A 20,761-nucleotide genomic window follows, 5' to 3' on the forward strand; every position below is an offset into this window, starting at 1 on the left:
TGGGCACAGCTGGGTACTACTTTATAGTATGTTCATTCTACTCACTGGGGTTTATGCCTAAAGTCAGACTTGGGTTCATGTATAGGTATGTGTCAGCTGTGCTAGCTATTGGATATATTTAGACTAATTAAGTTCATTGGCAGAACAATTGAAAGGGGGGAGGGGAAGGCATGGAGGGCAACCATGGATGCCAGGGACAATGGGGGAGGAGGATGGGACATAGCAGAGGGTGGGGGATGGGGAATCAAGGATGGCAAAACAAAAGGCAAGGTATGCAGGACGTAAGAATTGGAAAATTACTTGCTGAGAACATGTATGTTGATGTGCTTGATTGAGCCAATGCATAGTGTATTTTGGATGGAAAATTCCTTTGTGTGTTGTGATGGTGTATAGTGAATTAATGTAGAAAATGAATAAATTTAAAAAAAATCTAAAAATAGGGGACCAGCAGTTAGTGTAATGACTATGTCGCTGGACTCCCATGTAGTTGACCGCAGTTCGATTCCCAGACCCGGTGGCTTATACTCATGCCAGGCTTGTGTGCGTGCATGCCCAAGATCCCAAGAGGAGAACAGAGAAGGGATTGTGGCATGGCCATCTCCCCTGGGCTGTGAGTTCTCGCTTTCTGTCTCTCTTTCTCTCTCTGTCTTTCTGGCAAGCATACGTGCCCTATAGCAAAAACCTCTCCCCCCACCAAAAAAAATCTAAAAATAGGGGCTGGCAGGTAGAATGGTGGTTGGGGTGCTGGACACTCCCACATGGCTGACCATGGTTCAAGTCCCAAACCTGGTGGCTTGCTTTCGCCCTTTCCTTCTCTCTGTGTGTCTGTCTTTCTCTGGTCAAATGAAAATAAATGAATGAATGAATAAAATTAAATAATTATGTTTTTAAAAAATCTAAAAATAGAACTTTCATAAGGTCCAGTAATCTCACTCTTGGGTATTTACTCAAAGGACAGTAAATCACATCTATGTTAATTGCAGCATTATTCACAGTAGCAAAGACATGGAATCAGCCTGCATGCCCTCAAACTCCAGAATAAAGAAAATGTGGCACATATACACGATGGCAAACTACTCAGCCATAAAGAACAATAATATCTTGTCATTTGACACAAAGTGGATGACACTAGAAGCCCTGAAAGCCAAATACTGTATATCTCCGCTTAACATATACCAAGTGTCTGCTCTGTGGTGGGACCCGAAGGACTTGACAGCAGAGGAGAGTGAGGATGGATATTGGAAGCTGCATGGTGAGACTCAGGAAAAAAATGCGTACAGACACAAGAGTGCATGCAAACAGGGATATGGGATGATACACCACAGCAAAGTAAAGAATGTCACTGACAATTCAATATACACTTTTTCCCCCAAAATTCTTACCCTCCCCCCCAAAGGGTGTGCATGCTCACTGGAGACAAATAGAGAGACAGTGAGAAGGAAAGTGAGAAATTTCTCCCCCCAGGGGATGGTCATGTGCAGCCTCTTCTTTCATTCTCCTCTTGGGCTTCTGGGCATACATGTACATGCACCTGGTGCAATTTTCAAGCTGCCAGGTCCAGGACTCAAATCATGGTCTAACACGTGGAACCAGCACCAATCACTTGCTGGCCCCTCAATATTTATTTATTTTTAGTGTGTGTGTGTGTGTGTGTGTGTGTGTTTTAAGAGAGATTTTTGCTATGGGACACATGCGCTTGCTGGAGAGACAGAGAGACAGAGAGAGAGAAAGTGAGAAATCACCCCCCAAGGGGAATGGCCATGCCACAGTCCCTTCACCATCCTTCTCTCTGGATCTTGGGCACGCACTCACACATACCTGGTGTGATTTTCATGCGACAGGATCTGGACTCATATCGCAATAGGCCATGTTGAAGTCTAGCACCTTAATCACTTGCCACCTGCTGGCCCAGCTAAATATACACTTTATTTTTAGAGAGAGATTTTTGCTATAGGGTGTGTGCGCTCACCAGAGAGACAGAGAGACAGAAAGTGAGAGATCAGTCTCTTTGGGGATGGCCATGCCACAATCCCTTCTCCTTCATTCTCTTCTTGGGATCTTGGGCATGCACACACACACACCTGGTGTGAGTTTCAAGTTGCCCTGTCTGGGAGTTCAACCACAGTCAAGTACATGGGAGCCCAGTGATGTAATCATTACGCCATCTGCTGGTCCCTTTATATCCTTTTAAAATAAACAAACTAGTAGAGCTATTATTGAACATGCACAACAAAATGTAATGTTCAATGTCGAAGATTAATATATCTATAGCTGTGATTCGATAGTTACACATTGTATGCATGCTTTGAAAAACTATACTATACTCCACAAAAATTAATAAATTAGAGATGAGGGCTATAATACAGGAAGTCAAAATCTCCCTTGAAAGTATTAAAAGCAGATTAGATGATACAGAAAATAGAATCTTAGATGTAGAAGAGAAAATTGCTGGCCTAGAACAATCTACCACAAAGACTGAGAAAATGCCCCCCCCCAAAATGAGAATAATATAAGAGAAATACATCAAATGTCCAAACATCCGGATAATTGGTATCCCAGAAGGTGAAGAGTCTCATAGGGGCACTGGTAATCTATTCCATGAAATCCTGCAAGAAAACTTTCCAATCCTAAAGAATTTTTAAAGAACTTTTATGCATCTGCAAGTGGCATGAAGGTTAAGGCATGGCTGACGACGCACTTCAAGTCCCAGACCCAGCGGCTTGGAAATCATGCCAGATGCACGCACGTGTGTGCCCAAAACCCTGAGAGGAGAAAGGAGAAGAGGGATTGCAGCATGGCCGTCCGCCGTGGGGTGTTTCTCATGTTCTTTCCCTCTCTCCCCGTCTGCCTCTTTCCAATAAGTGCATAAGCCCAACAGCAAATTAAAACAACAAAAAACTTCTTGTGGCTCAACAGCGGTAACAACAAAACCCCAAACAATCTGATTTTAAAATGGGCAAAAGACTTGTATAGACCTTTCCCCAAAGAAGATATACAAATGGCCAACTGAAACATGCAAAGTTGTTCAGCATCGCTAACCATTAAAGAAATGCAAGTCAAAAACTCAAAGTGAAATACTGTCTCTAACTTAAAATGGTTACTATCAAAAAACAACAAGCACAACTAGCAACCACACGCACAAACAGAAGCCCCGGAAAATTATGAACTGGTGGAGATGTGGAGAGATTAGACCTCTAGGTATGGTTGGTGGACTCCAAAATGGCGCAGCTGCTGAGCAAAGCAGTAAGGCAGCTCCTCAAAAAATTAAAAAGAGAAACTCCAATTCCGGGTATATAAATTTAAAAAGCAGGGTCTCAGAGATATTTCTACATTCATGTTCATAGGTGCATTATTCACAATAGCAAATGTCCATTGATGAATGTGGTATATACATACAATTGAATATTCAGCCTTTAATAAAAGAAGAAAATTTGGGACCAGCAGTTGGCGTAATGGCTATGTCGCTGGACTCCCATGTAGTTGACCGCGGTTTGAGTTCTGGACCTGGTGGCTTAAACTCACACCAGGCGCGTGTGCGTGCATGCCCAAGACCCTGAGAGGAGAATGGAGGAGAAGGGACTGCGGCGTGGCCATCCCCCCTGGGGAGTGATTTCTCGCTTTCTGTCTCTCTGTCTCTCTCTGTCTGTCTGATGAGTGCACGCGCCCTATAGCAAAAAACCTCTCAAAAAAAAAGAAAGAAAAAAAAGGAAGAAAATTCTAGACACACCAAAGAGATCATATACGTTATCATCAGCAGACAAGTTTTCACTTTTGTGTCTATTAAACGTGTTTTTTTCTTTGTTTTTTCTTTGACTTGACTAGTATTCAGTGTATTCATACTGGAAAGAGACCATGTTGTACACTAGAAGGCTGTACAGTGATTTAATGTAAATTTTTTAAAAAAGGAAAACAAACTTCTTCTTCTATGTTTTCTTTTCAGAGGTGCCTGCTACATGCCTTCCAAGGAGTCTAATCCTTCAAAGATAAATTAACTTACTCTACATTAGTAGTAATTTACAAAAAAAAAAAAAAAAAGGAAATTCTGACACATGCTAGAATATGAATGAATCTTGAAATCATTATGCTAAGTGAAGTAAGCCAATCACAAAATATTAAATACTATATGATTCCACTTATATGGAATTAAGATTCCATATGAAATTAATTTTGATTAAGTCAAAATTATAGAGACTGAAAGTAGAATGGTGATTTCTAGGAGATGGGAAGTGGAGGGATAGGGAGTTATTATTTTATGAGTATACAGTTAAAGTTTTACCAGATGAAAAAAATCTGGGAATGGATGACAGTGATACTGTACAATAGTGAGAATGTACTTAATGTTAGTGTGTACTTTTAAAAAGAGCTCTTCAAGGGACCAGCAGTTGGTGTAATGGCTATATCGCTGGACTCCCATGTGGTTGACCGTGGTTCGAGTCCTGGACCCGGTGGCTTAAATTCACTCTAGGTGCGTGTGTATATGTGCCCAGGATCCTGAGAGGAGAATGGAGGAGAAGGGATTGTGGCGTGGCCATCCCCCCAGGGGGTGATTTCTCGCTTTCTGTCTCCTGGTGAGCACAGCGCCTTATAGCAAAAACCTCTCACAATGGCGCCTTATACAAAAACCCTCTCCGAAAAAAAAAAAAAAAAAAAACCACACTTCAAAATAGTTAAGACAGTAAATTTTCATGTTATATATACATTACCACAGTTAAAAGCAAAACACAATTTAAAAACCTACTACCAATAGAAATTAGTGAGATGCAGAAAAGTGGAGATTCCATTGGCACAGGACCTAGCATCTGGCGTTCTCACTTTCTCTCTTTCTGATGAGCACATGTACTCGATAACAAATTAAATAATAATGATATATAATTTTTTTAATTCTTAAAAAGAAAGTGGAAAGTCACATTAGTATTGTGAATATTAGATAAATTGAGGTGGAAATTTTTCCTATTAAGATATGTCAGGCCAATGTGGTTTATAGATAAATTCTACAACATTTTCAAGGAGAAGATTATTCAAATATTTGCAGGAGTCAGAAAAAGAGGGAGTATTTCTTCAGTTTATTCTTTGAGGCTATCTTAACTTTGAAAACCTGACAAAGACAGTACAATAAAGAAAAATTACAGAACCAATTCACTGTAAACTGTAGATGCAAAAGTCCTAAATAAAATACTAGGAAACTGGACCAGCCTGTGACCTGGTAGTTAAGGGGACTGAATCCCTCATGGTCAACGATATGGCTTGAGTCCTGGATCTGATGGCTTAAAAAACACGCCAACTATCTGCACATGCCCAAAATCCTGAGAGGAGAGAGAACTGGAGGTAAAGGGGTTGTGGGGACCATTCTCCATGGGAAAGTTCTTTCTTTCTCCCCCTCTTGCTGTCTCTCTCTGATGAGCACACAAACCTGCTGCAAATACTTAAAAAATACTAGAGAACAAAATCTAGCAATGCATAAAAGGACAACTCAATATAAATGAGCTTTTTGTATATGAAAATGTAAGAATAGTTTTTTTTTTTTTTTGGAGAGATTTTCACTGTAGGGCGCGTGCGCTCGCCAGACAGACAGAGAGAGACATAGAGACAGAAAGCGAGAAATCACCCCCCAGGGGGAATGGTCACGCCGCAATCCCTTCTCCTTCATTCTCCTCTCGGGATCTTGGGCACGCATGCACACGCGCCCGGCGTGAGTTTTAAGCCACCGGGTCCGGGACACGAACCGTGGTCGACTACGTGGGAGTCCAGCGACATAGCCATTACACTAACTGCTGGTTCCCCCAGTAAGAATAGTTTGACATTAGAAAATTGAATAGTTAAGTGGGAAAAATACAATATACATTTTATAGAATAGAGAAATAAATGCTCAACTCCATGAATGAACAGGAAATTGCAATGCCAGACCCCAGTGAAATATAATTTTGTACTAAAAAATTAACAAAAATATTTAAAGTTTAACAATACTCAGGTTAGAGAAAATGTGACTCAATAGGTTCTTTTATTCATTGGTTTTGGGAATATAACTGATGCAAAAAGCTCATGGAAAACACAGTATGAAAAAATTATAATGGATTTCAAAATTTACTTTTGTACCAAAATAAAATGCTGTAATTCCATTGCCCTACATATGTTTTGAAGTCCCCCTATGCAATAGGAGCCAAGCTTCTAGCACATTAAACTTTGAGGGACAAACCATAGCATTGTGCCTAAAAAATATCTAATGTCAGATCTACTATACAAATACTTTATAGCAATTCTTTTCAAGATGTTCATAGTACTAAATTAAGATATAGAGAAAGCCATGGAACAATATCAATCATTAAAAAGAAATCACAAAAATAAGCAAAAAAGACATTCTAGAGCTGAAAATACAATAACTGAAATTAAAAAGTCATTAGGACCCTTCAAAGCCAAATTTGAGCAGGCAGAAGAGAGACTCAGTAAAACTGAAAATAGGACAAAGAAAATGAGTCTGAGAGACAGACAGAAAAATTATTAAAGAAAAATGAACGGAGCCTAAGAGATCCATGTGTCACCATCAAACTGACCAATATTTGCACTGTCAAGAGTCTCAACAGGAGAAGAGAGAAACAGGAAGATAAAATATTTGATGAAATAATGGCTGAAAGCTTCCTAAATTTAGTAAAAGACATGAAAGCTCAACAAACTCCAAGTAAGAGAGACTCAAGAGACCAGACTGAGATACATTATATATAATAAAATAATCGAAAGTAGAGACATAGACTCTTTTGAAAGCAGCAAGAGAGAAGAAACTCTTCACACACAAGGGATCTGCAATGAGATAATTGATAGGTTTTTGTCTTAAGAGATTTTTGCTATAGGGCGTTTGAGCTCACTGGAGAGACAGAAAGTGAGAAATCATCCCCCAGGAAGAATGGTCATGCCACAATCCCTTCTCCTCCATTCTCCTGTCAGGATTTTGGGCACACACGCACATGCGCCCAGTGTATTTTAAGCCACTGGTCTGGGATTCGAACCACGGTCGACTATGTGAAAGTAGCCATTATGCCATCTGGTGGTCTTTTGATAGTTTTTTGTTTGTTTTTTTAAACAGAATTTTGGAGGCCAAAAGTCAGTTAACCAATACAGTCAAAGTGCTAAAACAAACAGAAGACTGTTGACCAATAATCGGTATTTACTCAAAGGACAGAAAAATCACTGGTTCAGAAGACACTTGCATATCCATATTTATTGCAACATTATTTACAAAATCTAAGACATGGAATCAACCTAAGTGCCCAACAACTGATGCCTGGATTTTTAAAAACTGTGGCACATATACGCAACGGAATACTATTTAGCCATAAAAACTAAGAGACTTGGGGCCGGGCGGTGACGTGGTGGTTAAGAGCGCTGGACTCCCAGATGGCCAACCGTGGTTCAGGTCCTGGACCTGGCATTTTGCTTTCACACTTTCTCTCTTTCTCTCACTCTGTCCCTTCTGGTCAAATTAAAAAATAAGTAAGCAAATAAATAAATTAAAAAAAAAAAAACTCTTAAAAAAACCTCCCAAAACCTAAGAGACTCCTGTCATTCAAAATAAAGTGGCTGAGAGGACAGCAGGTGGTCTGGTGGTTAAGGGAGCTGGATTCCCACACAGTTGACCACAACTCAAATCCTGGACCTGGCAGCTTGCTTCCTTGTTTTCCCTTTCTCTCTCTGTTTCTGATCAAATTAAAAAATAATAATAACAAACGAAATTAAATAAATAAATAAATATTTTGGGGGAAAAAAGTGTTTTTTTTCCAACCTGTATGAAATAAGCCAGACTATGAAAGACGAACACTGTATATCCTTATTTGATATATACAAAATATCTGCAATCTATGGCAGAAATTGAAAGATTTAAAGACATAGAAGTAGAGAGGACAGCTATAGATAAACAAGATTGTATCAGGGGTTTGGGGTTGGGAGGAACAGAAGGAGATCAGGAAAACAAGCATTTAATAAGGGCTGGTAAGTGGTGTAGTGGTTAAGGTGCTGAACTCCCACATGACTGACTGTAGTTCAAGTCCTGGACCAGGCAGCTTGCTTTCTCATTTTTCTTTCTCTCTCTTTGGTCAAAATTTAAAAATAATAATAAATAAAAATTAAGTAAATAATTATTTTTTTTAAAAAAGCACAAAGCACACATAGGAATGCAGGCACATGGGGCAAGTAAGTTGTGGAATGGCCTTCCATAGTTGAGTGGAAAGCTAGGTGACAAAGTGAAGGGCTGCGAGAAGATATTCCATTCAAATGGAAATCAAAAGAAGGCTGGAGCTGCAATACTGACATCAGACAAAACAGACTTTAAGACAAAAATTGTAAGAGACAAAGCAAGACACTATATAGGATTAAAAGAGCTAATCCACCAAGAAGATGCAACATTTATAAATATCTATGCACCTAGCACTGGAGCACCCAAATACGTGAAAGAAAGGCTGCTAGATTCAAAGGGAGAGACTGACTGCAACACAATAATCACTGGAGATCTCAACACCCCTCTGTCTTTTCTAGACAGATCATCTAGACAAAAAAATAAGCAAAGAGATACAGGACCCAAACAATGCTGTAAATCCAAAGGATCTGACAGGCATCTATAGAACTTTTCACTCAGTGACCACAAATACACATTTTTCTCACTCTTACAGGGAACATTTTGAAGATCAACCACATGATAGGGCACAAACAAGCCTGCACAAATTCAAAGGTATAGAAACTATCCTGCACATTCTCCGACCACAGTGGAGTTAAACTTGAAATCAGTTGCAGAAAGAACCCTTGAAAATGCACAAACACTTGGAAACTAAACAGCCTATTCCTGATGACTTCACAACCACCAAAGAAATTGACTGAAAATCAAAAGATCCGTTGAAACCAATGGTAATAAACACACGTTTTCATAACCTGTGGGGCACAGCAAAAGCCGTCGTAAGAGGGCAGTTATAGCATTTAGTGCCTACAAGAAAAAACAAAACCAGAAAGGTGCCAAATTGACACCTTAACAACACAGCTTAGAGAACTGGAAGAACAAAATACCAGGAGAAGAAATAATAAAGATTCAAGCAGAAGTAAATAACAAAGAAAATAAAAGAACTCTACAGAAAACAAAGAAACCAAAAGATGGTTCTTTGAGAAAATAAATGAAAGTGACTCACCATTAGTTAGATTAATCAAGAGCAGAGAAAGAAACCAGATAAATCAAATCAGCAGTAAAATAGGTGATATTACAACAGACATAACAGAAGTACAAAAGATTATGAGAGAATCGTATGAGCGACTATATGCCAACAAACAACAAAATCTAGGGACCAGCAGTTAGCATAATGGCTATGTTGTTGGACTCCCACGTAGTCGACTGCGGTTCGAGTCCCGGACCCGGTGGTTTAAACTCACGCCGGGCGCGTGTGCGTGCGTGCCCAAGATCCCGAGAGGAGAATGGAGGAGAAGGGATTGCCGGGTGGCCATCCCCCCTGGGGGGTGATTTCCTGCTTTCTATCTCTCTGTCTCTCTCTGTCTGTCTGGCGAGTGCACGCGCCCTATAGCAAAAACCTCTCCAAAAAAAAAAAAATCTAGATGAGATAGACTAATTTCTGTATGCACATAATTTACCAAGATTGAACCAGAAAGAAATAGTGAGCCTGGATAGATCAATAACAAGCAATGAGATTCAATCAGTAATAAATAGTAACCCCAATTCTCCTCAAACTACTTCTAAAGATCCAAAAGAAGGAACCTTCCCAAATTCATTCTATAACACTTCCATCATCCTCATCTCTGAAGCAGACAAGGACATACCAAAAAGGAAAACTACAGAACAATGTCCCTGATGAATACAGACACAACAATTCTCAGTAAGATACTAGCAAATCATATCCAACCACACATCAAAAAGATTATACACCACTACCAGGTAGGTTTTATCCCAGGGATGCAAGGGTGGTTTAGCAAATACAAAACAATTAATGTAATACATCACAGTAAGAGAAAGAAAGATAAAAAACATATTATCATATCTATTGATGCAGAAAAGCATTGGATAAAATATAACATCTTTTCATGATTAAGACTCTCAGCAAAATTAGCACAGAAGGGACATTCCTCAACACAATAAATGCCTTCTATGAAAACCCCAAAGCTAGCATCATACTGAATGGGGAAATAAAAACTGGGACAAGGCCGCCCACTTTCTCCACATACCACGGGAAGTCCTCTTCAGCATGTCACCGGAAGTCCTAGCCAATACGATCAAACAAAACAGTAAAGTAAAAGGCATTTGAATAGGAAAAGAAGAAGTGAAATGATCTCTATTTGAAGAGGATATGATTGCATACATAGGAAACCCAAAAGAATTCACACACATACCAAAAAAAAAAAAAAACAAAAACAAAACCATCCCGGAAGTGAGAAATAAATATAGTAATGTGGCAGGATACAAAAATCAACATACAAAAATCCATAGCGTTTTGTACACTAACAATGAATAGACTGAGGTAGAATTGAAGTAAGCAGCCTCATTTACAATATTCACAAAAACAATAATGTATCTAGCAATAAACCTAACTAAAGGAGGCAAGGAACTCTACAAGGAAAACTATGAAAAACTTGAAAAAGATATTAAAAATGATATAAAAAAGAGGAAAGCCATTTAATGTTCCTGGATAGGAGGACTAAATATAATCGAAATGTCAATCCTACTCAAATTAATACACAAATTCAATGCAATTCTGATCAAACTACCAGAGATATCTCTCACAGAAACAGAAAAGCAATCAAAATGTATCTGGAATCATAAAAGGCCCTGTATCGCCAAAGCGATACTGTGCAAAAACAATAGGAGGCTTCTCACTTCCTGATCTCAAAAGCTATTACAAAGTTGTGATAATCAAAACAGCAAGTATTGCCACAAAAACAGGTAGGTAGACCAATGGAACAGAATTAAGAACTCAGAAATAAACTCCAAAACATACAGCCTATTGATTTTAGACAAAGGGCACAAGACATTCCAGTGGAGAAAAGAAAATCTCTTCAGCAAATGGTGCTAGAAAAACTGAAAGATAATACTGGACCTCTATCTCTCACCATTAACAAAAATCAACTCAAAATGGATTAAGGATCAAACATAAACCTACCCTAACTATAAAACTACTGGTGGAAAACACAGGAAAAACTCCTGGAAACATTAGAGCAGAAAAAGACTTCTTTTTTCTCTTTAAAGAATTGTTTTATTTAAATTTATTTCTTAATTTATTGTTTTTTAAAACTTTGACCAGAGAGAGACAGAGTGAGAGTGAGAGTGAGCAAGCGAGAGGGAGAAAGAGAGAGAGAAAGTGAGAAAGAAGTCTATCCAAAGTACAGGCAATACTCCTGAAAAAATAGAACTATATCAGGATAAAAAGCTTCTGCACAGCAAAGGAAAACAATAATTAGGGTGAGGAGACAAACTTCAGAATGGGAGAATATATTTGCAAACTATGTCTCAGATAAAGGACTGATAATCATAACACACAGGGAACTCAAGCAGCTTACCTGAAAAAAAAAAATGATTGATCCAATTAAAAGACAGACAAATGAGCCGAACAGACGGCTCTCCAAGGAAGACATACGAATGACTAAAATGCATATAAAAAAATGCTCACATTTCTTATAATAAGGGAAATGCAAATTAAAACCACCACGAGATACCACTTAATCCTAGTCAGAATGGCTAAGATTTAATAAATAAAGAATGATCAGTGCTGGCAAGGCTGTGGTGGAAAGAGAACTCTCCTACATCGTTGGAGAAAATGTAGATTAGTACAACCACTGTGGAGAACAATACGGAGGTTCCTCTGGAAACTACAAATAAAATGTCTTCAAGACTCAGTAATTCCATGCTTAGGTATCTACCCAAAGGGTAGGAAAACCCTCAGTCGGAAAAATACTTGCACACCTATGTTTATTACAATATTACTTAAATTGCTAGTACATGGACTCAGCCCAAATGTCCCAGAACCGATGAGCGGACTGAAAAAATGTGGCATTTGTACTACGTGGAATACTACTCAGCCATAAAAACACAAGGAGACCCTGACACTTGATAGAAAGTGGATGAATACGGAAGATTTAATGCTAAGTGAAGCAAGCCAGAGTATGAAAGAGAGGCATCGTATGTCTCTGCTTAATATAAGCCAAATGTCTGTACTCTATAGCAGAAACTGAAAGATTAGAAAGTGTAATAGCAGGGAGGGCAAATACTAGAGATAGTATAGGTGAGGGCAGGTGATGGGACAAAACAACATTTAATAGACAGAAAAGTGAAAAGTTATCTGTTAACAATCACGTATATGGTAATGTCTTTATGCACCCTATTCATGCTGGGAAAAACCATGTTGTATGCTGTAAAGATACCCAGCAATTAAATGTAAATAAGAAAATAAAAAGCAGATAAATAGACATACACAGAACACTCTGACCAAGAACAACAGAATAAAGATGTCTAAGTGCACATGGACCTTCTTCAGGATAGAACATGTTAGTCCACATACTTAGACTCAACGGATTTTAAAAGATAGATAACATGCAAGGTAATGTCTCTGACCACAATGGGACAAAGCTAGAAAATCAGTAACGGAAGTGAAATAAGAAAATGTACTAGTTTATGGAAATTAAACAACGTACTCTTAAACCACCAGTGGGTCAAAGATGACATAACAAGGGAAATTTAAAAATGCTTAAAGATGAATAACAATTTTAAAATACAATAGTCTAAGGCTTATGGGACACAGTGAAAGCAGTGCTGGAGGGGAAATGTTTAACTAAAAATGCTTACATTAAAGAAAAAAAAAGGAAAGATCTCAAGTCAACTTAAGATCTTTCTTAACTTTACAACTTAAGAAACTAGATGAAGAAGAACAAACTAAACCCAAAGCTAGCAGAAAAAAGGAAGTTATAAAAATGAGAGCAGAGATAATAGATAGAAAATACTGGGTTGTTAGGAAAGTCATGACTTGTTTTCTGTGCTTCTCTGTGCAAAAAAAGCATCATGACTTTTCTGACAACCCAATAGAAAAACAGTAGAGAAAATTAATAAGACTAAAGGTTGTGTCTTTGAAAAGATCCACAAAATTGACAAACCTTTAGCTCAATGGGGTAAGAAAAAAGAGAGGGCTCAAATTACTAACATAGGTGTTAAAGTGGGAGCCATAACTACCAATTCTACAGAAATAAAAAGAATTACAAGAGAGTACTGTAGGGCCGGCCCCATAGCCTACTGGTTAAGGGAGCCAGATCCCAGATGGGCAAGCATAGTTTCAGTCCTGGCTCGGTGACTTTAAAAACACACCAGGCATGTGTGCATGTTTGCCCCAAACCCCCACAGGGTGAAGAAGTGGAAGAGAAGGGCTTGAAGAATGACCAGGCCCCTTTGTCTGCCTCCTCTCTCTCTCTCTCTCTCTCTCACAATGTGCCCCTGAGCAATTAAAAGAGAGAGAGTACTATGAACAATTGTACATTCACCAATTAGATACTCTACATGAAATAAACAAATTCCTAGAAACACAAATCCTGGGACCAGCAGTTGGCATAATGGCTATGTTGCTGGACTCCCACATAGTCGACTATGGTTCGAGTCCCAGACCCGGTGGCTTAAACTCATGCCAGGTGCGTGTGTGTGTGCATGCCCAAGATCCCGAGAGGAGAATGGAGGAGAAGGGATTGTGGCATGGTCATCCCCCCTGGGGGGGTGATTTCTCGCTTTCTGTCTCTCTATTTCTGTCTGTCTTTCTGGAGAGTGCATGTGTCCTATAGTAAAAACCTCTCCAAAAAAAAAAAAAAAAAAAAAGAAAAACACAATCCAACCAAGACTAAATCTTGAAGAAATAGAAAATCTGAACCAACCTACAAGTAATAGGGAGACTGAATCAATACTAACAGAAAATCCCCTGCAAAATAAAACACTGGGCCTGACGACTTCATTGGAAACACTCCCAAACGTATAAAGAGTTGACACCAATCATTCTCAGACTTCTCCAAACACTGAAGAGCAGGGAAGATTTCCTAACTCCGTCTACAAGGCCGGCATTATCCTGGTAACAAAATCAGACAGAGAAGTGACAAGACAAGAAAAATACAGATCAATAGCCTTTAGGAACATTGATGTAAAACCCTCAACCAAATACTCGCAAACAAATCCAGCAGCATGTTAAAAGGATCACATACCCTTACCAAGTGGGGTTTATTCCTGGAATGTAAGAATAATTCAACCTAGGAAAATTGATCAGTGTACTACACCATATTAACAGGACAAAGAAAACCACACTCTACGTGATCATAATAATTAGTGCACAGAAGCCATTGGACAGAATTCAACACCCTTTTATGATAAAATATTCAGCAGCCTAGCAACAGAGGGGTATAATAGCATAATACAGGCAGTATGTGGAAAAACTCACAACAAATATCATACTCAATTGTAAAGATTCTCCTCTAAGATGACGAACAAAGCCAGGATATTTTTTTTTTTTTCTAGGAGGAATGTGTCCTTGCTGGAGAGGGACAGAGAGAGAGAAGGAGCGCTTCTCTTCCATTACTCCTTTTGGAATTTCAGGCACACATGCGTACACTCCTGGCATGTTTTTTTTTTTTTTTTCTTGGAGAGATTTTTGCCACAGGGAGCATGCGCTTGCCGGAAAGACAGAGAGAGACAGAGAGATAGAGAGACAGAAAGCATTACCAAACATTACTGAAAGAAATTAAAGGCCAAAATAAATGGAAACACATCTGGACATGGACTGAATTATTAATATTGTTGGGCTGTCAATTCTATCCAAATTGATTTACTAAGTCTGCACAACCCCAATCAAAATCCTAATGATATTTCTTGCAAAAAAATTTTTTTAAAAATCACAAAAACAAAAAAAAACCAAAAACTTCATTATAAAATTCAAATGGAATCTCAAGGAACCCAAAATATTCAAAATAATCTTGAAAAAGAACAAAGCTACAGGAGTCACACCTTCTGATGCCAAAGCTGATCACAAAGCCAATCAAACCACGTGGTACCGGCGTAAGACACACATATGTATCAGTGCACTCGGACACAGAGTCCAGAGATAAGCGCTCCAATATATCATCGAATTACTATCATCATTATTATTTTGACAGTCTTCCTGTCGCAATCCTCTTGCCCAGCCTCCCAGCTGAGGCAAGCATGGCAGGCACATGGTGTCACGTCTGGCTGTTTTAGACAGGTCTCGCTGTGCTGTCCAGCCCAGCCCAAATTGACAATCCTGCGATCTTAGCCTCTCGAGTCACCGCACCTAGACTCCAGCTTGGACCCTGGCCCCCAGCGTGGTCCAGCCTGCAGAGCACTCACGGCGTATGCACTGCAGCTGGGGCCTGACAACATTCTTTTTTTTCTTTTTCTTTTTGGAGAGGTTTTCGCTACAGGGTGCGTGCGCTCGCCAGACAGACAGAGACATAGAGACAGAAAGCGAGAAATCACCTCCCAGATGGGATGGCCACGCCGCAATCCCTTCTCCTTCATTCTCCTCTCAGGATCTTGGGCACGCATGCACACGCGCCCGGCGTGAGTTTTAAGCCACCGGATCTGGGACGCGAACCGCGGTCGACTACGTGGGAGTCCAGCGACATAGCCATTATGCTAACTGCTGGTTCCCGTGACAACATTCTTTTTGACCGTGGTGCCAGGACTATTCGATGAGGGAAAGGACGGTTTTCAACCAATGGTGCTGGGAAACAAGACATCCACATGCAGAAGAATGAAGCTGGAGCCTCACGCCGCACCATGTGCCAAAATAACTAAAACTGGATAAAATACTTAACCAAAACCTGCATTCATAAGACGTGACAGCATAGGGAAAAGCGTCGTGACACTGGGCTTGGCAACGATTTCTTGCATGTGACACTGACAGCATAGGAACACAAAAGAAAAAGTAGACAAACTGGGCATCATAAAAGTTGGTTCATTAAAAGAAAACGTCGGTGGGCAGCATGGAGGTTGAGGCACTGGATCCCACATGGACAGCTGCACGGCTTGATTCCTGGAGCTGGCGACTTAAAATCACACAGAGTGTGCATGTGTTTGTGTGCCCCACATCTGGAGAGGAGAATGGGGGAGAAGGGATTGCAGTGTGGCCTTCCCACCCTCTCCTCCCCATCTGTCTCTCTCTGGCAAGTGCATGCACCCTACAGTGGAATCTTAAACATAAAAATTAAAAAGACAATACTGACCAAGCAAAAATGGAACCCACAGAATCAGAGAAAGTATCTGCAAAGGGTATCATCTTCTAAGTTCCCGGAACATATAGAGAAGTCCTAAAACTCAACGACGAACACCCCATGACAAAAGGGCCCAGCTGCAGTGATGCAGGCAGAGGGGGCGTGACGCTGAAACACGTACAGGAAGGCCCTGGGTTCATGTCCTGGGTCAACCTGAGTGCAGCGGGTTCACCCATGGCTGTTCTCACGGGCCCGGCTGGCTGCGGTGCTCGGGGGAAGACGGTGGCATGAGGGCCATGCTGACGGTGCCCTTCTCTCCTCCCCCATGCAATAAAGGAATACACTTTCAAAAGGAGATAAAGGAATTGAACAGGCATGTACGCAGAGAAGACATACAAATGGCCAAGAGCACATGGGAAGATGCTCAGCATCACTAATCATTCAGGAAGTGTATATCGAAGTCACAGCAGGACTCCGCTTCACACCCAGGAGGATGGTTGCCCAGAAAACAGCAAGTGTTGGCACGAAGGGGGACTAATGAGACACACGTACGCTACTGTGGGAATGTGAAATGGTAAAACCCGGGTAGAAAGCGATATGACAGGTTCTCAAAAAATTAAAAACAGAATTCCCATCTGACCCAGCCATGCTACTTCTGGGAATATACCCGACAGACTTGAAAGTGGGGTCTTGAAGAAATACCTGTACAGCCGGTTCGTAGCAGCATTATTTGCAATAGCCAAAAGGCGGAAGCAACCCAAATCCGCTTTGGTGGGTGAATGGATAAATCAAACGTGGGGTGTACCTGCACTGACTTACTACTCCTGTCTACAGAGGAAGGGCGTTCTGACAAACGCTGTAACATGAATGATCCTGAGCAACTATTCTAAGGAAGGAAGCCAGTCCAATGCTGTGTGATTCCACTCACACCAGGTTCCTAGAGAAGCCAGAACCCCGGGGCAGAAGTGTAAGCGTGGCGGCAGTGCCGTGGGGGCCTCCGGATGAGGAGCTGGTATTGAACGGGAATAAGACGCACAGACGCAGAGTCCTGGCGATGAGGAGGCGATGCCCAATATGACAAGCATATGAAAGAGCACCAAAGTATATACTCAAAGAAGCTCAATTCATTTTCATTGTTATTTGATCTTTTCAAGGTTTCTACCATAGCGTATGTGCGTTCACTGGAGAGAAAGACGGAGAGGGAAAGTGAGAACTCACCCCCTGGGGGGATGGCCAGACTGCAATCCCTCCTCCTTCATTCTCCTCTCGGGATTTTGGGCACGCACACAAGCCCAGTGTGATTCTTAAGTCACCAGGTCTGGGAAAATATGCTAAACTTTATACTATGTGTGTTTTAACACCAAAAAAAAAAAATCTTCAAAATGTGTGTGTATCTGTGCATGTGTTTATAAACATAAAACTAAACAATTAAAAAATCCAAATAGAGTGATAAGCTAAACTTCAGGCTGCTGTTCCCTGGCTGGGTGGGGGGGCGGGGAGAGCAGGGGTAGGACAGAGCAGGAGCACACGGCAGATCCTGGTACACTCCGGGCCGGTGTCGGTGGTATGGTGTGCTATTCTGACATTTTCGTTGTGTTTTCATACACCGGAGGGCGTGCATGCTCACAGAGAGAGGAACAGGGAGCACCCAGCCCATGGGGCACAGCCAAGCTGCCGACGCCTTCTCCTCATCAGGATTGTGGACACACGCGCACTCACACCTGGTGTTTCTCAGCTTCCAGGGCCGGGATGCAGACAGCACTGTGCTCTGTGGGATCTGGCTCCCTCACCACTGGGCTGCAGGACTGCCTGCTACACTCTACTTTAAATACATTAAACGGGCCTGCACGGGCCCTTGGGCGTAGTGTGCCGTCACCCCAGGGTTATGGTCAATCTACTGTCTGCTTGAGGGCAGGCGTGAGCGTATACATGTGTGTGTGTGTGTGTGTGTGTGTGTGTGTGCACGCGAGCGAAATGGCCCTTCTCCACTGACACCGATGAATTCACACCTGGACCGTGCTTGTACGTGAGTTGGTGCCTCTGGGGGCCCTGGCATGGCAGGATGACAGGACCCCTACTCTACAGGAGAAGGGAAGTGCGAGCTGTCTTCAAGCACTTGCTGGATTGCTCCATGGGAGGATCGACTTAGTCACTCAGGCTCCGGGAAACAGAGGCAGACCTGACGGCGGCCTGAACTGGCAGGGAAAAGCAGGCGCTGCATGCAGCCGACGGGGCCCACTCGAACTCTGAGGCCCCTTCGCACCAAGAGGGCCTCTCCCATCCTACGGACACAGCGGTCCCCCTGTCTCAGGGAGGCCAGCAACTTGAAGACGGACAGCGGGCACACATGGGAGACCAAGTTTGAGGGAAAGGTGGACGCGAATTATTCTAGACGGGAAGTGGAAAGAAGCAGAACTCTTGCAAACTTTGTGGTGGATACTTTTGTTTTCTACTTTTACCGGCGGACCGGCTTTCCGTGTGCTATTTGGCTAGGCTGGCCACTGACCCACTAATCGCGCAGTAACCTGTGGCGTCTCCTACACCGAGTGTGTTCCACGTTGACAACTCGGATGTCAACTCCTTTTTTTGTTTGTTTGTTTGCTTCAGGGAGGGGGAGCTCACCAGAGAGAGACAAAAAGAAAGAGAGAGAGGAAAAGTGACAAGTCACCCCCAGGAGGGATGGCCATGCTGCACTCCCCTCTCCTCTATTCTCCTCTCAGGATTTTGGGCACGCACACATGCACCTGGTGTATTTTTCAAGCCACCAGGTCCGGGACTTGAACCATGCAGTTGACCATGTAGGATCCAGCTGTCTTAACCATCATGCCACTGGCTGGCCTCAGATATAAACTTCATATGATAAAGTGTTGCTTTATCCTCCGGTGCTTTGCATGGGACAGGAGATGCTTTTTGAAAGGAGGTCAGTCTCATCTGCTGGGGACTGCGTGCCAGGTCCATGTTCGATACTCCGACAGCCCTATTTCCCGAGAGGAAGCCCACGGATCACAGAGGTGCCACCCATGGCCTCACCTGGGTAGATCCTGAAGAACCCAGTTGCACTGCCAAAATATTGCCAGGTCAGCGTCGGGTCTCTCTGGAAGTTCTCCACGAAAACGGCGTTCAGGGCTTCGGACATGTAGACTCCATTTAAAATATCTGGGTCTGAGGGTGAGATGAGAGAAGGAACTGTAGGGGAAACTGAGTCAGAAGCAACAGCAACCAAATCTTCACACACACACTCGCACTTACTCTCTCACACACACCCTCTCTCACACACACTCAAACTCAATCACACACACTCTCTCACACACACACACACTCACACTCTCACACACACTCTCTCACACACACACACTCACACTCAAACACACACACTCTCACACATACTCACACACACTCGCACACTCAAACACACACACTCTCACACATGCTCACACACACTCACACACTCAAACATACATGCACACTCACACACTCACACTCAGACATAGACACTCTCACACATGCTCACACACACTCACACACTCAAACATACATGCACACTCACACACTCACACTCAGACACACACACTCTCACACATTCATACTCAAACACATTCTCAAACACACACTCAAACACACACTCACACTCAAACACACTCTCACACACTCACACTCAAACACACTCTCACACACTCACACTCAAACACACACACTCTCACACACTCACACTCAAACCACTCACACACTCTCTCACACACACTCAAACACACTCAAACACACTCTCTCACACACACACTCACTCTCTCACACACTACACACTCACACTCTCTCATGCACTCACTCACACTCACTCTCACACACTGTACACTCACACGCACACATTCACACACACTCACACTACACACACTATCTCACACACATGCACACACTCATACACACTCACACACACTCACACGCTCTCTCCCTCGGGAGAGCCACACTCGCACCATCTTGTCGGGAACCCGCTGCCACGCAGCCCCAGCTGGAGCAGAGCGTTTCTTTGCTCACGCTCAGCCACGGAGGCGGGAGAGCTGGTTTACGAGCTGCAGGCGGCTCAGGAAAGTGGAGGCCGCGAGGAAAGCCGCCCGCCCTCGGGCCGCGGGTACCTTTGTTGTACACGTTGGTGGGCAGCTGCACGCTGCTGATGGAGGTGTTCACCCGCAGGTTGCTGAAGTGTGCGTTGGGCTCCAGGATGAACTCAGCCCCCAGCTCCACGTAGTTGCCCTCCTCATCCCTCTCGTTGATCAGGACCGAGTTGTAATAGTCAAACTGGGTGACGAGCAGCCCCCAGAGGCAGCCCGGGCACAGGGACACATGGGGAGAGAGGGACAGAGTGTGTGGACCTGCCCGAGGCGGGGACAAAGGTGGCAGAGAGCTGCGGCACTGCGTGGCCTCATCAGCAGCCACGTCTCCCGGGAGGGAGGGCTCTGGAGACCAGCAGGTGCCTGGGCGTCTCCTCCCCGCCGCACCTCTGCCTCTTACACGCGGTGCTGGGGGGGGCCGCTTGGGGGCCAGC

At 42.5% G+C, this 20,761-nt stretch overlaps 1 protein-coding gene across 1 annotated transcript in view; it reads right to left on the minus strand.

The window, feature by feature from the left end:
• The window catches only part of CACNA2D4 (calcium voltage-gated channel auxiliary subunit alpha2delta 4), a 160,946-nt gene that overhangs the window by 133,493 nt on the left and 6,692 nt on the right, over positions 1 to 20,761 (minus strand). Inside the window, exons 5-6 of the mRNA XM_006163246.3 lie at positions 20,352 to 20,514; positions 19,255 to 19,386 (exon numbers count right to left, since the gene is read on the minus strand). Coding sequence (XP_006163308.1) covers positions 19,255 to 19,386; positions 20,352 to 20,514 — 295 coding nt within the window. The remainder of the gene's footprint in view (positions 1 to 19,254; positions 19,387 to 20,351; positions 20,515 to 20,761) is intronic.

The sequence above is a fragment of the Tupaia chinensis genome, unplaced genomic scaffold (genome assembly GCF_000334495.1).
Source record: "Tupaia chinensis unplaced genomic scaffold, TupChi_1.0 Scaffold141530_1, whole genome shotgun sequence".
NCBI classification, from domain to species: domain Eukaryota; kingdom Metazoa; phylum Chordata; class Mammalia; order Scandentia; family Tupaiidae; genus Tupaia; species Tupaia belangeri.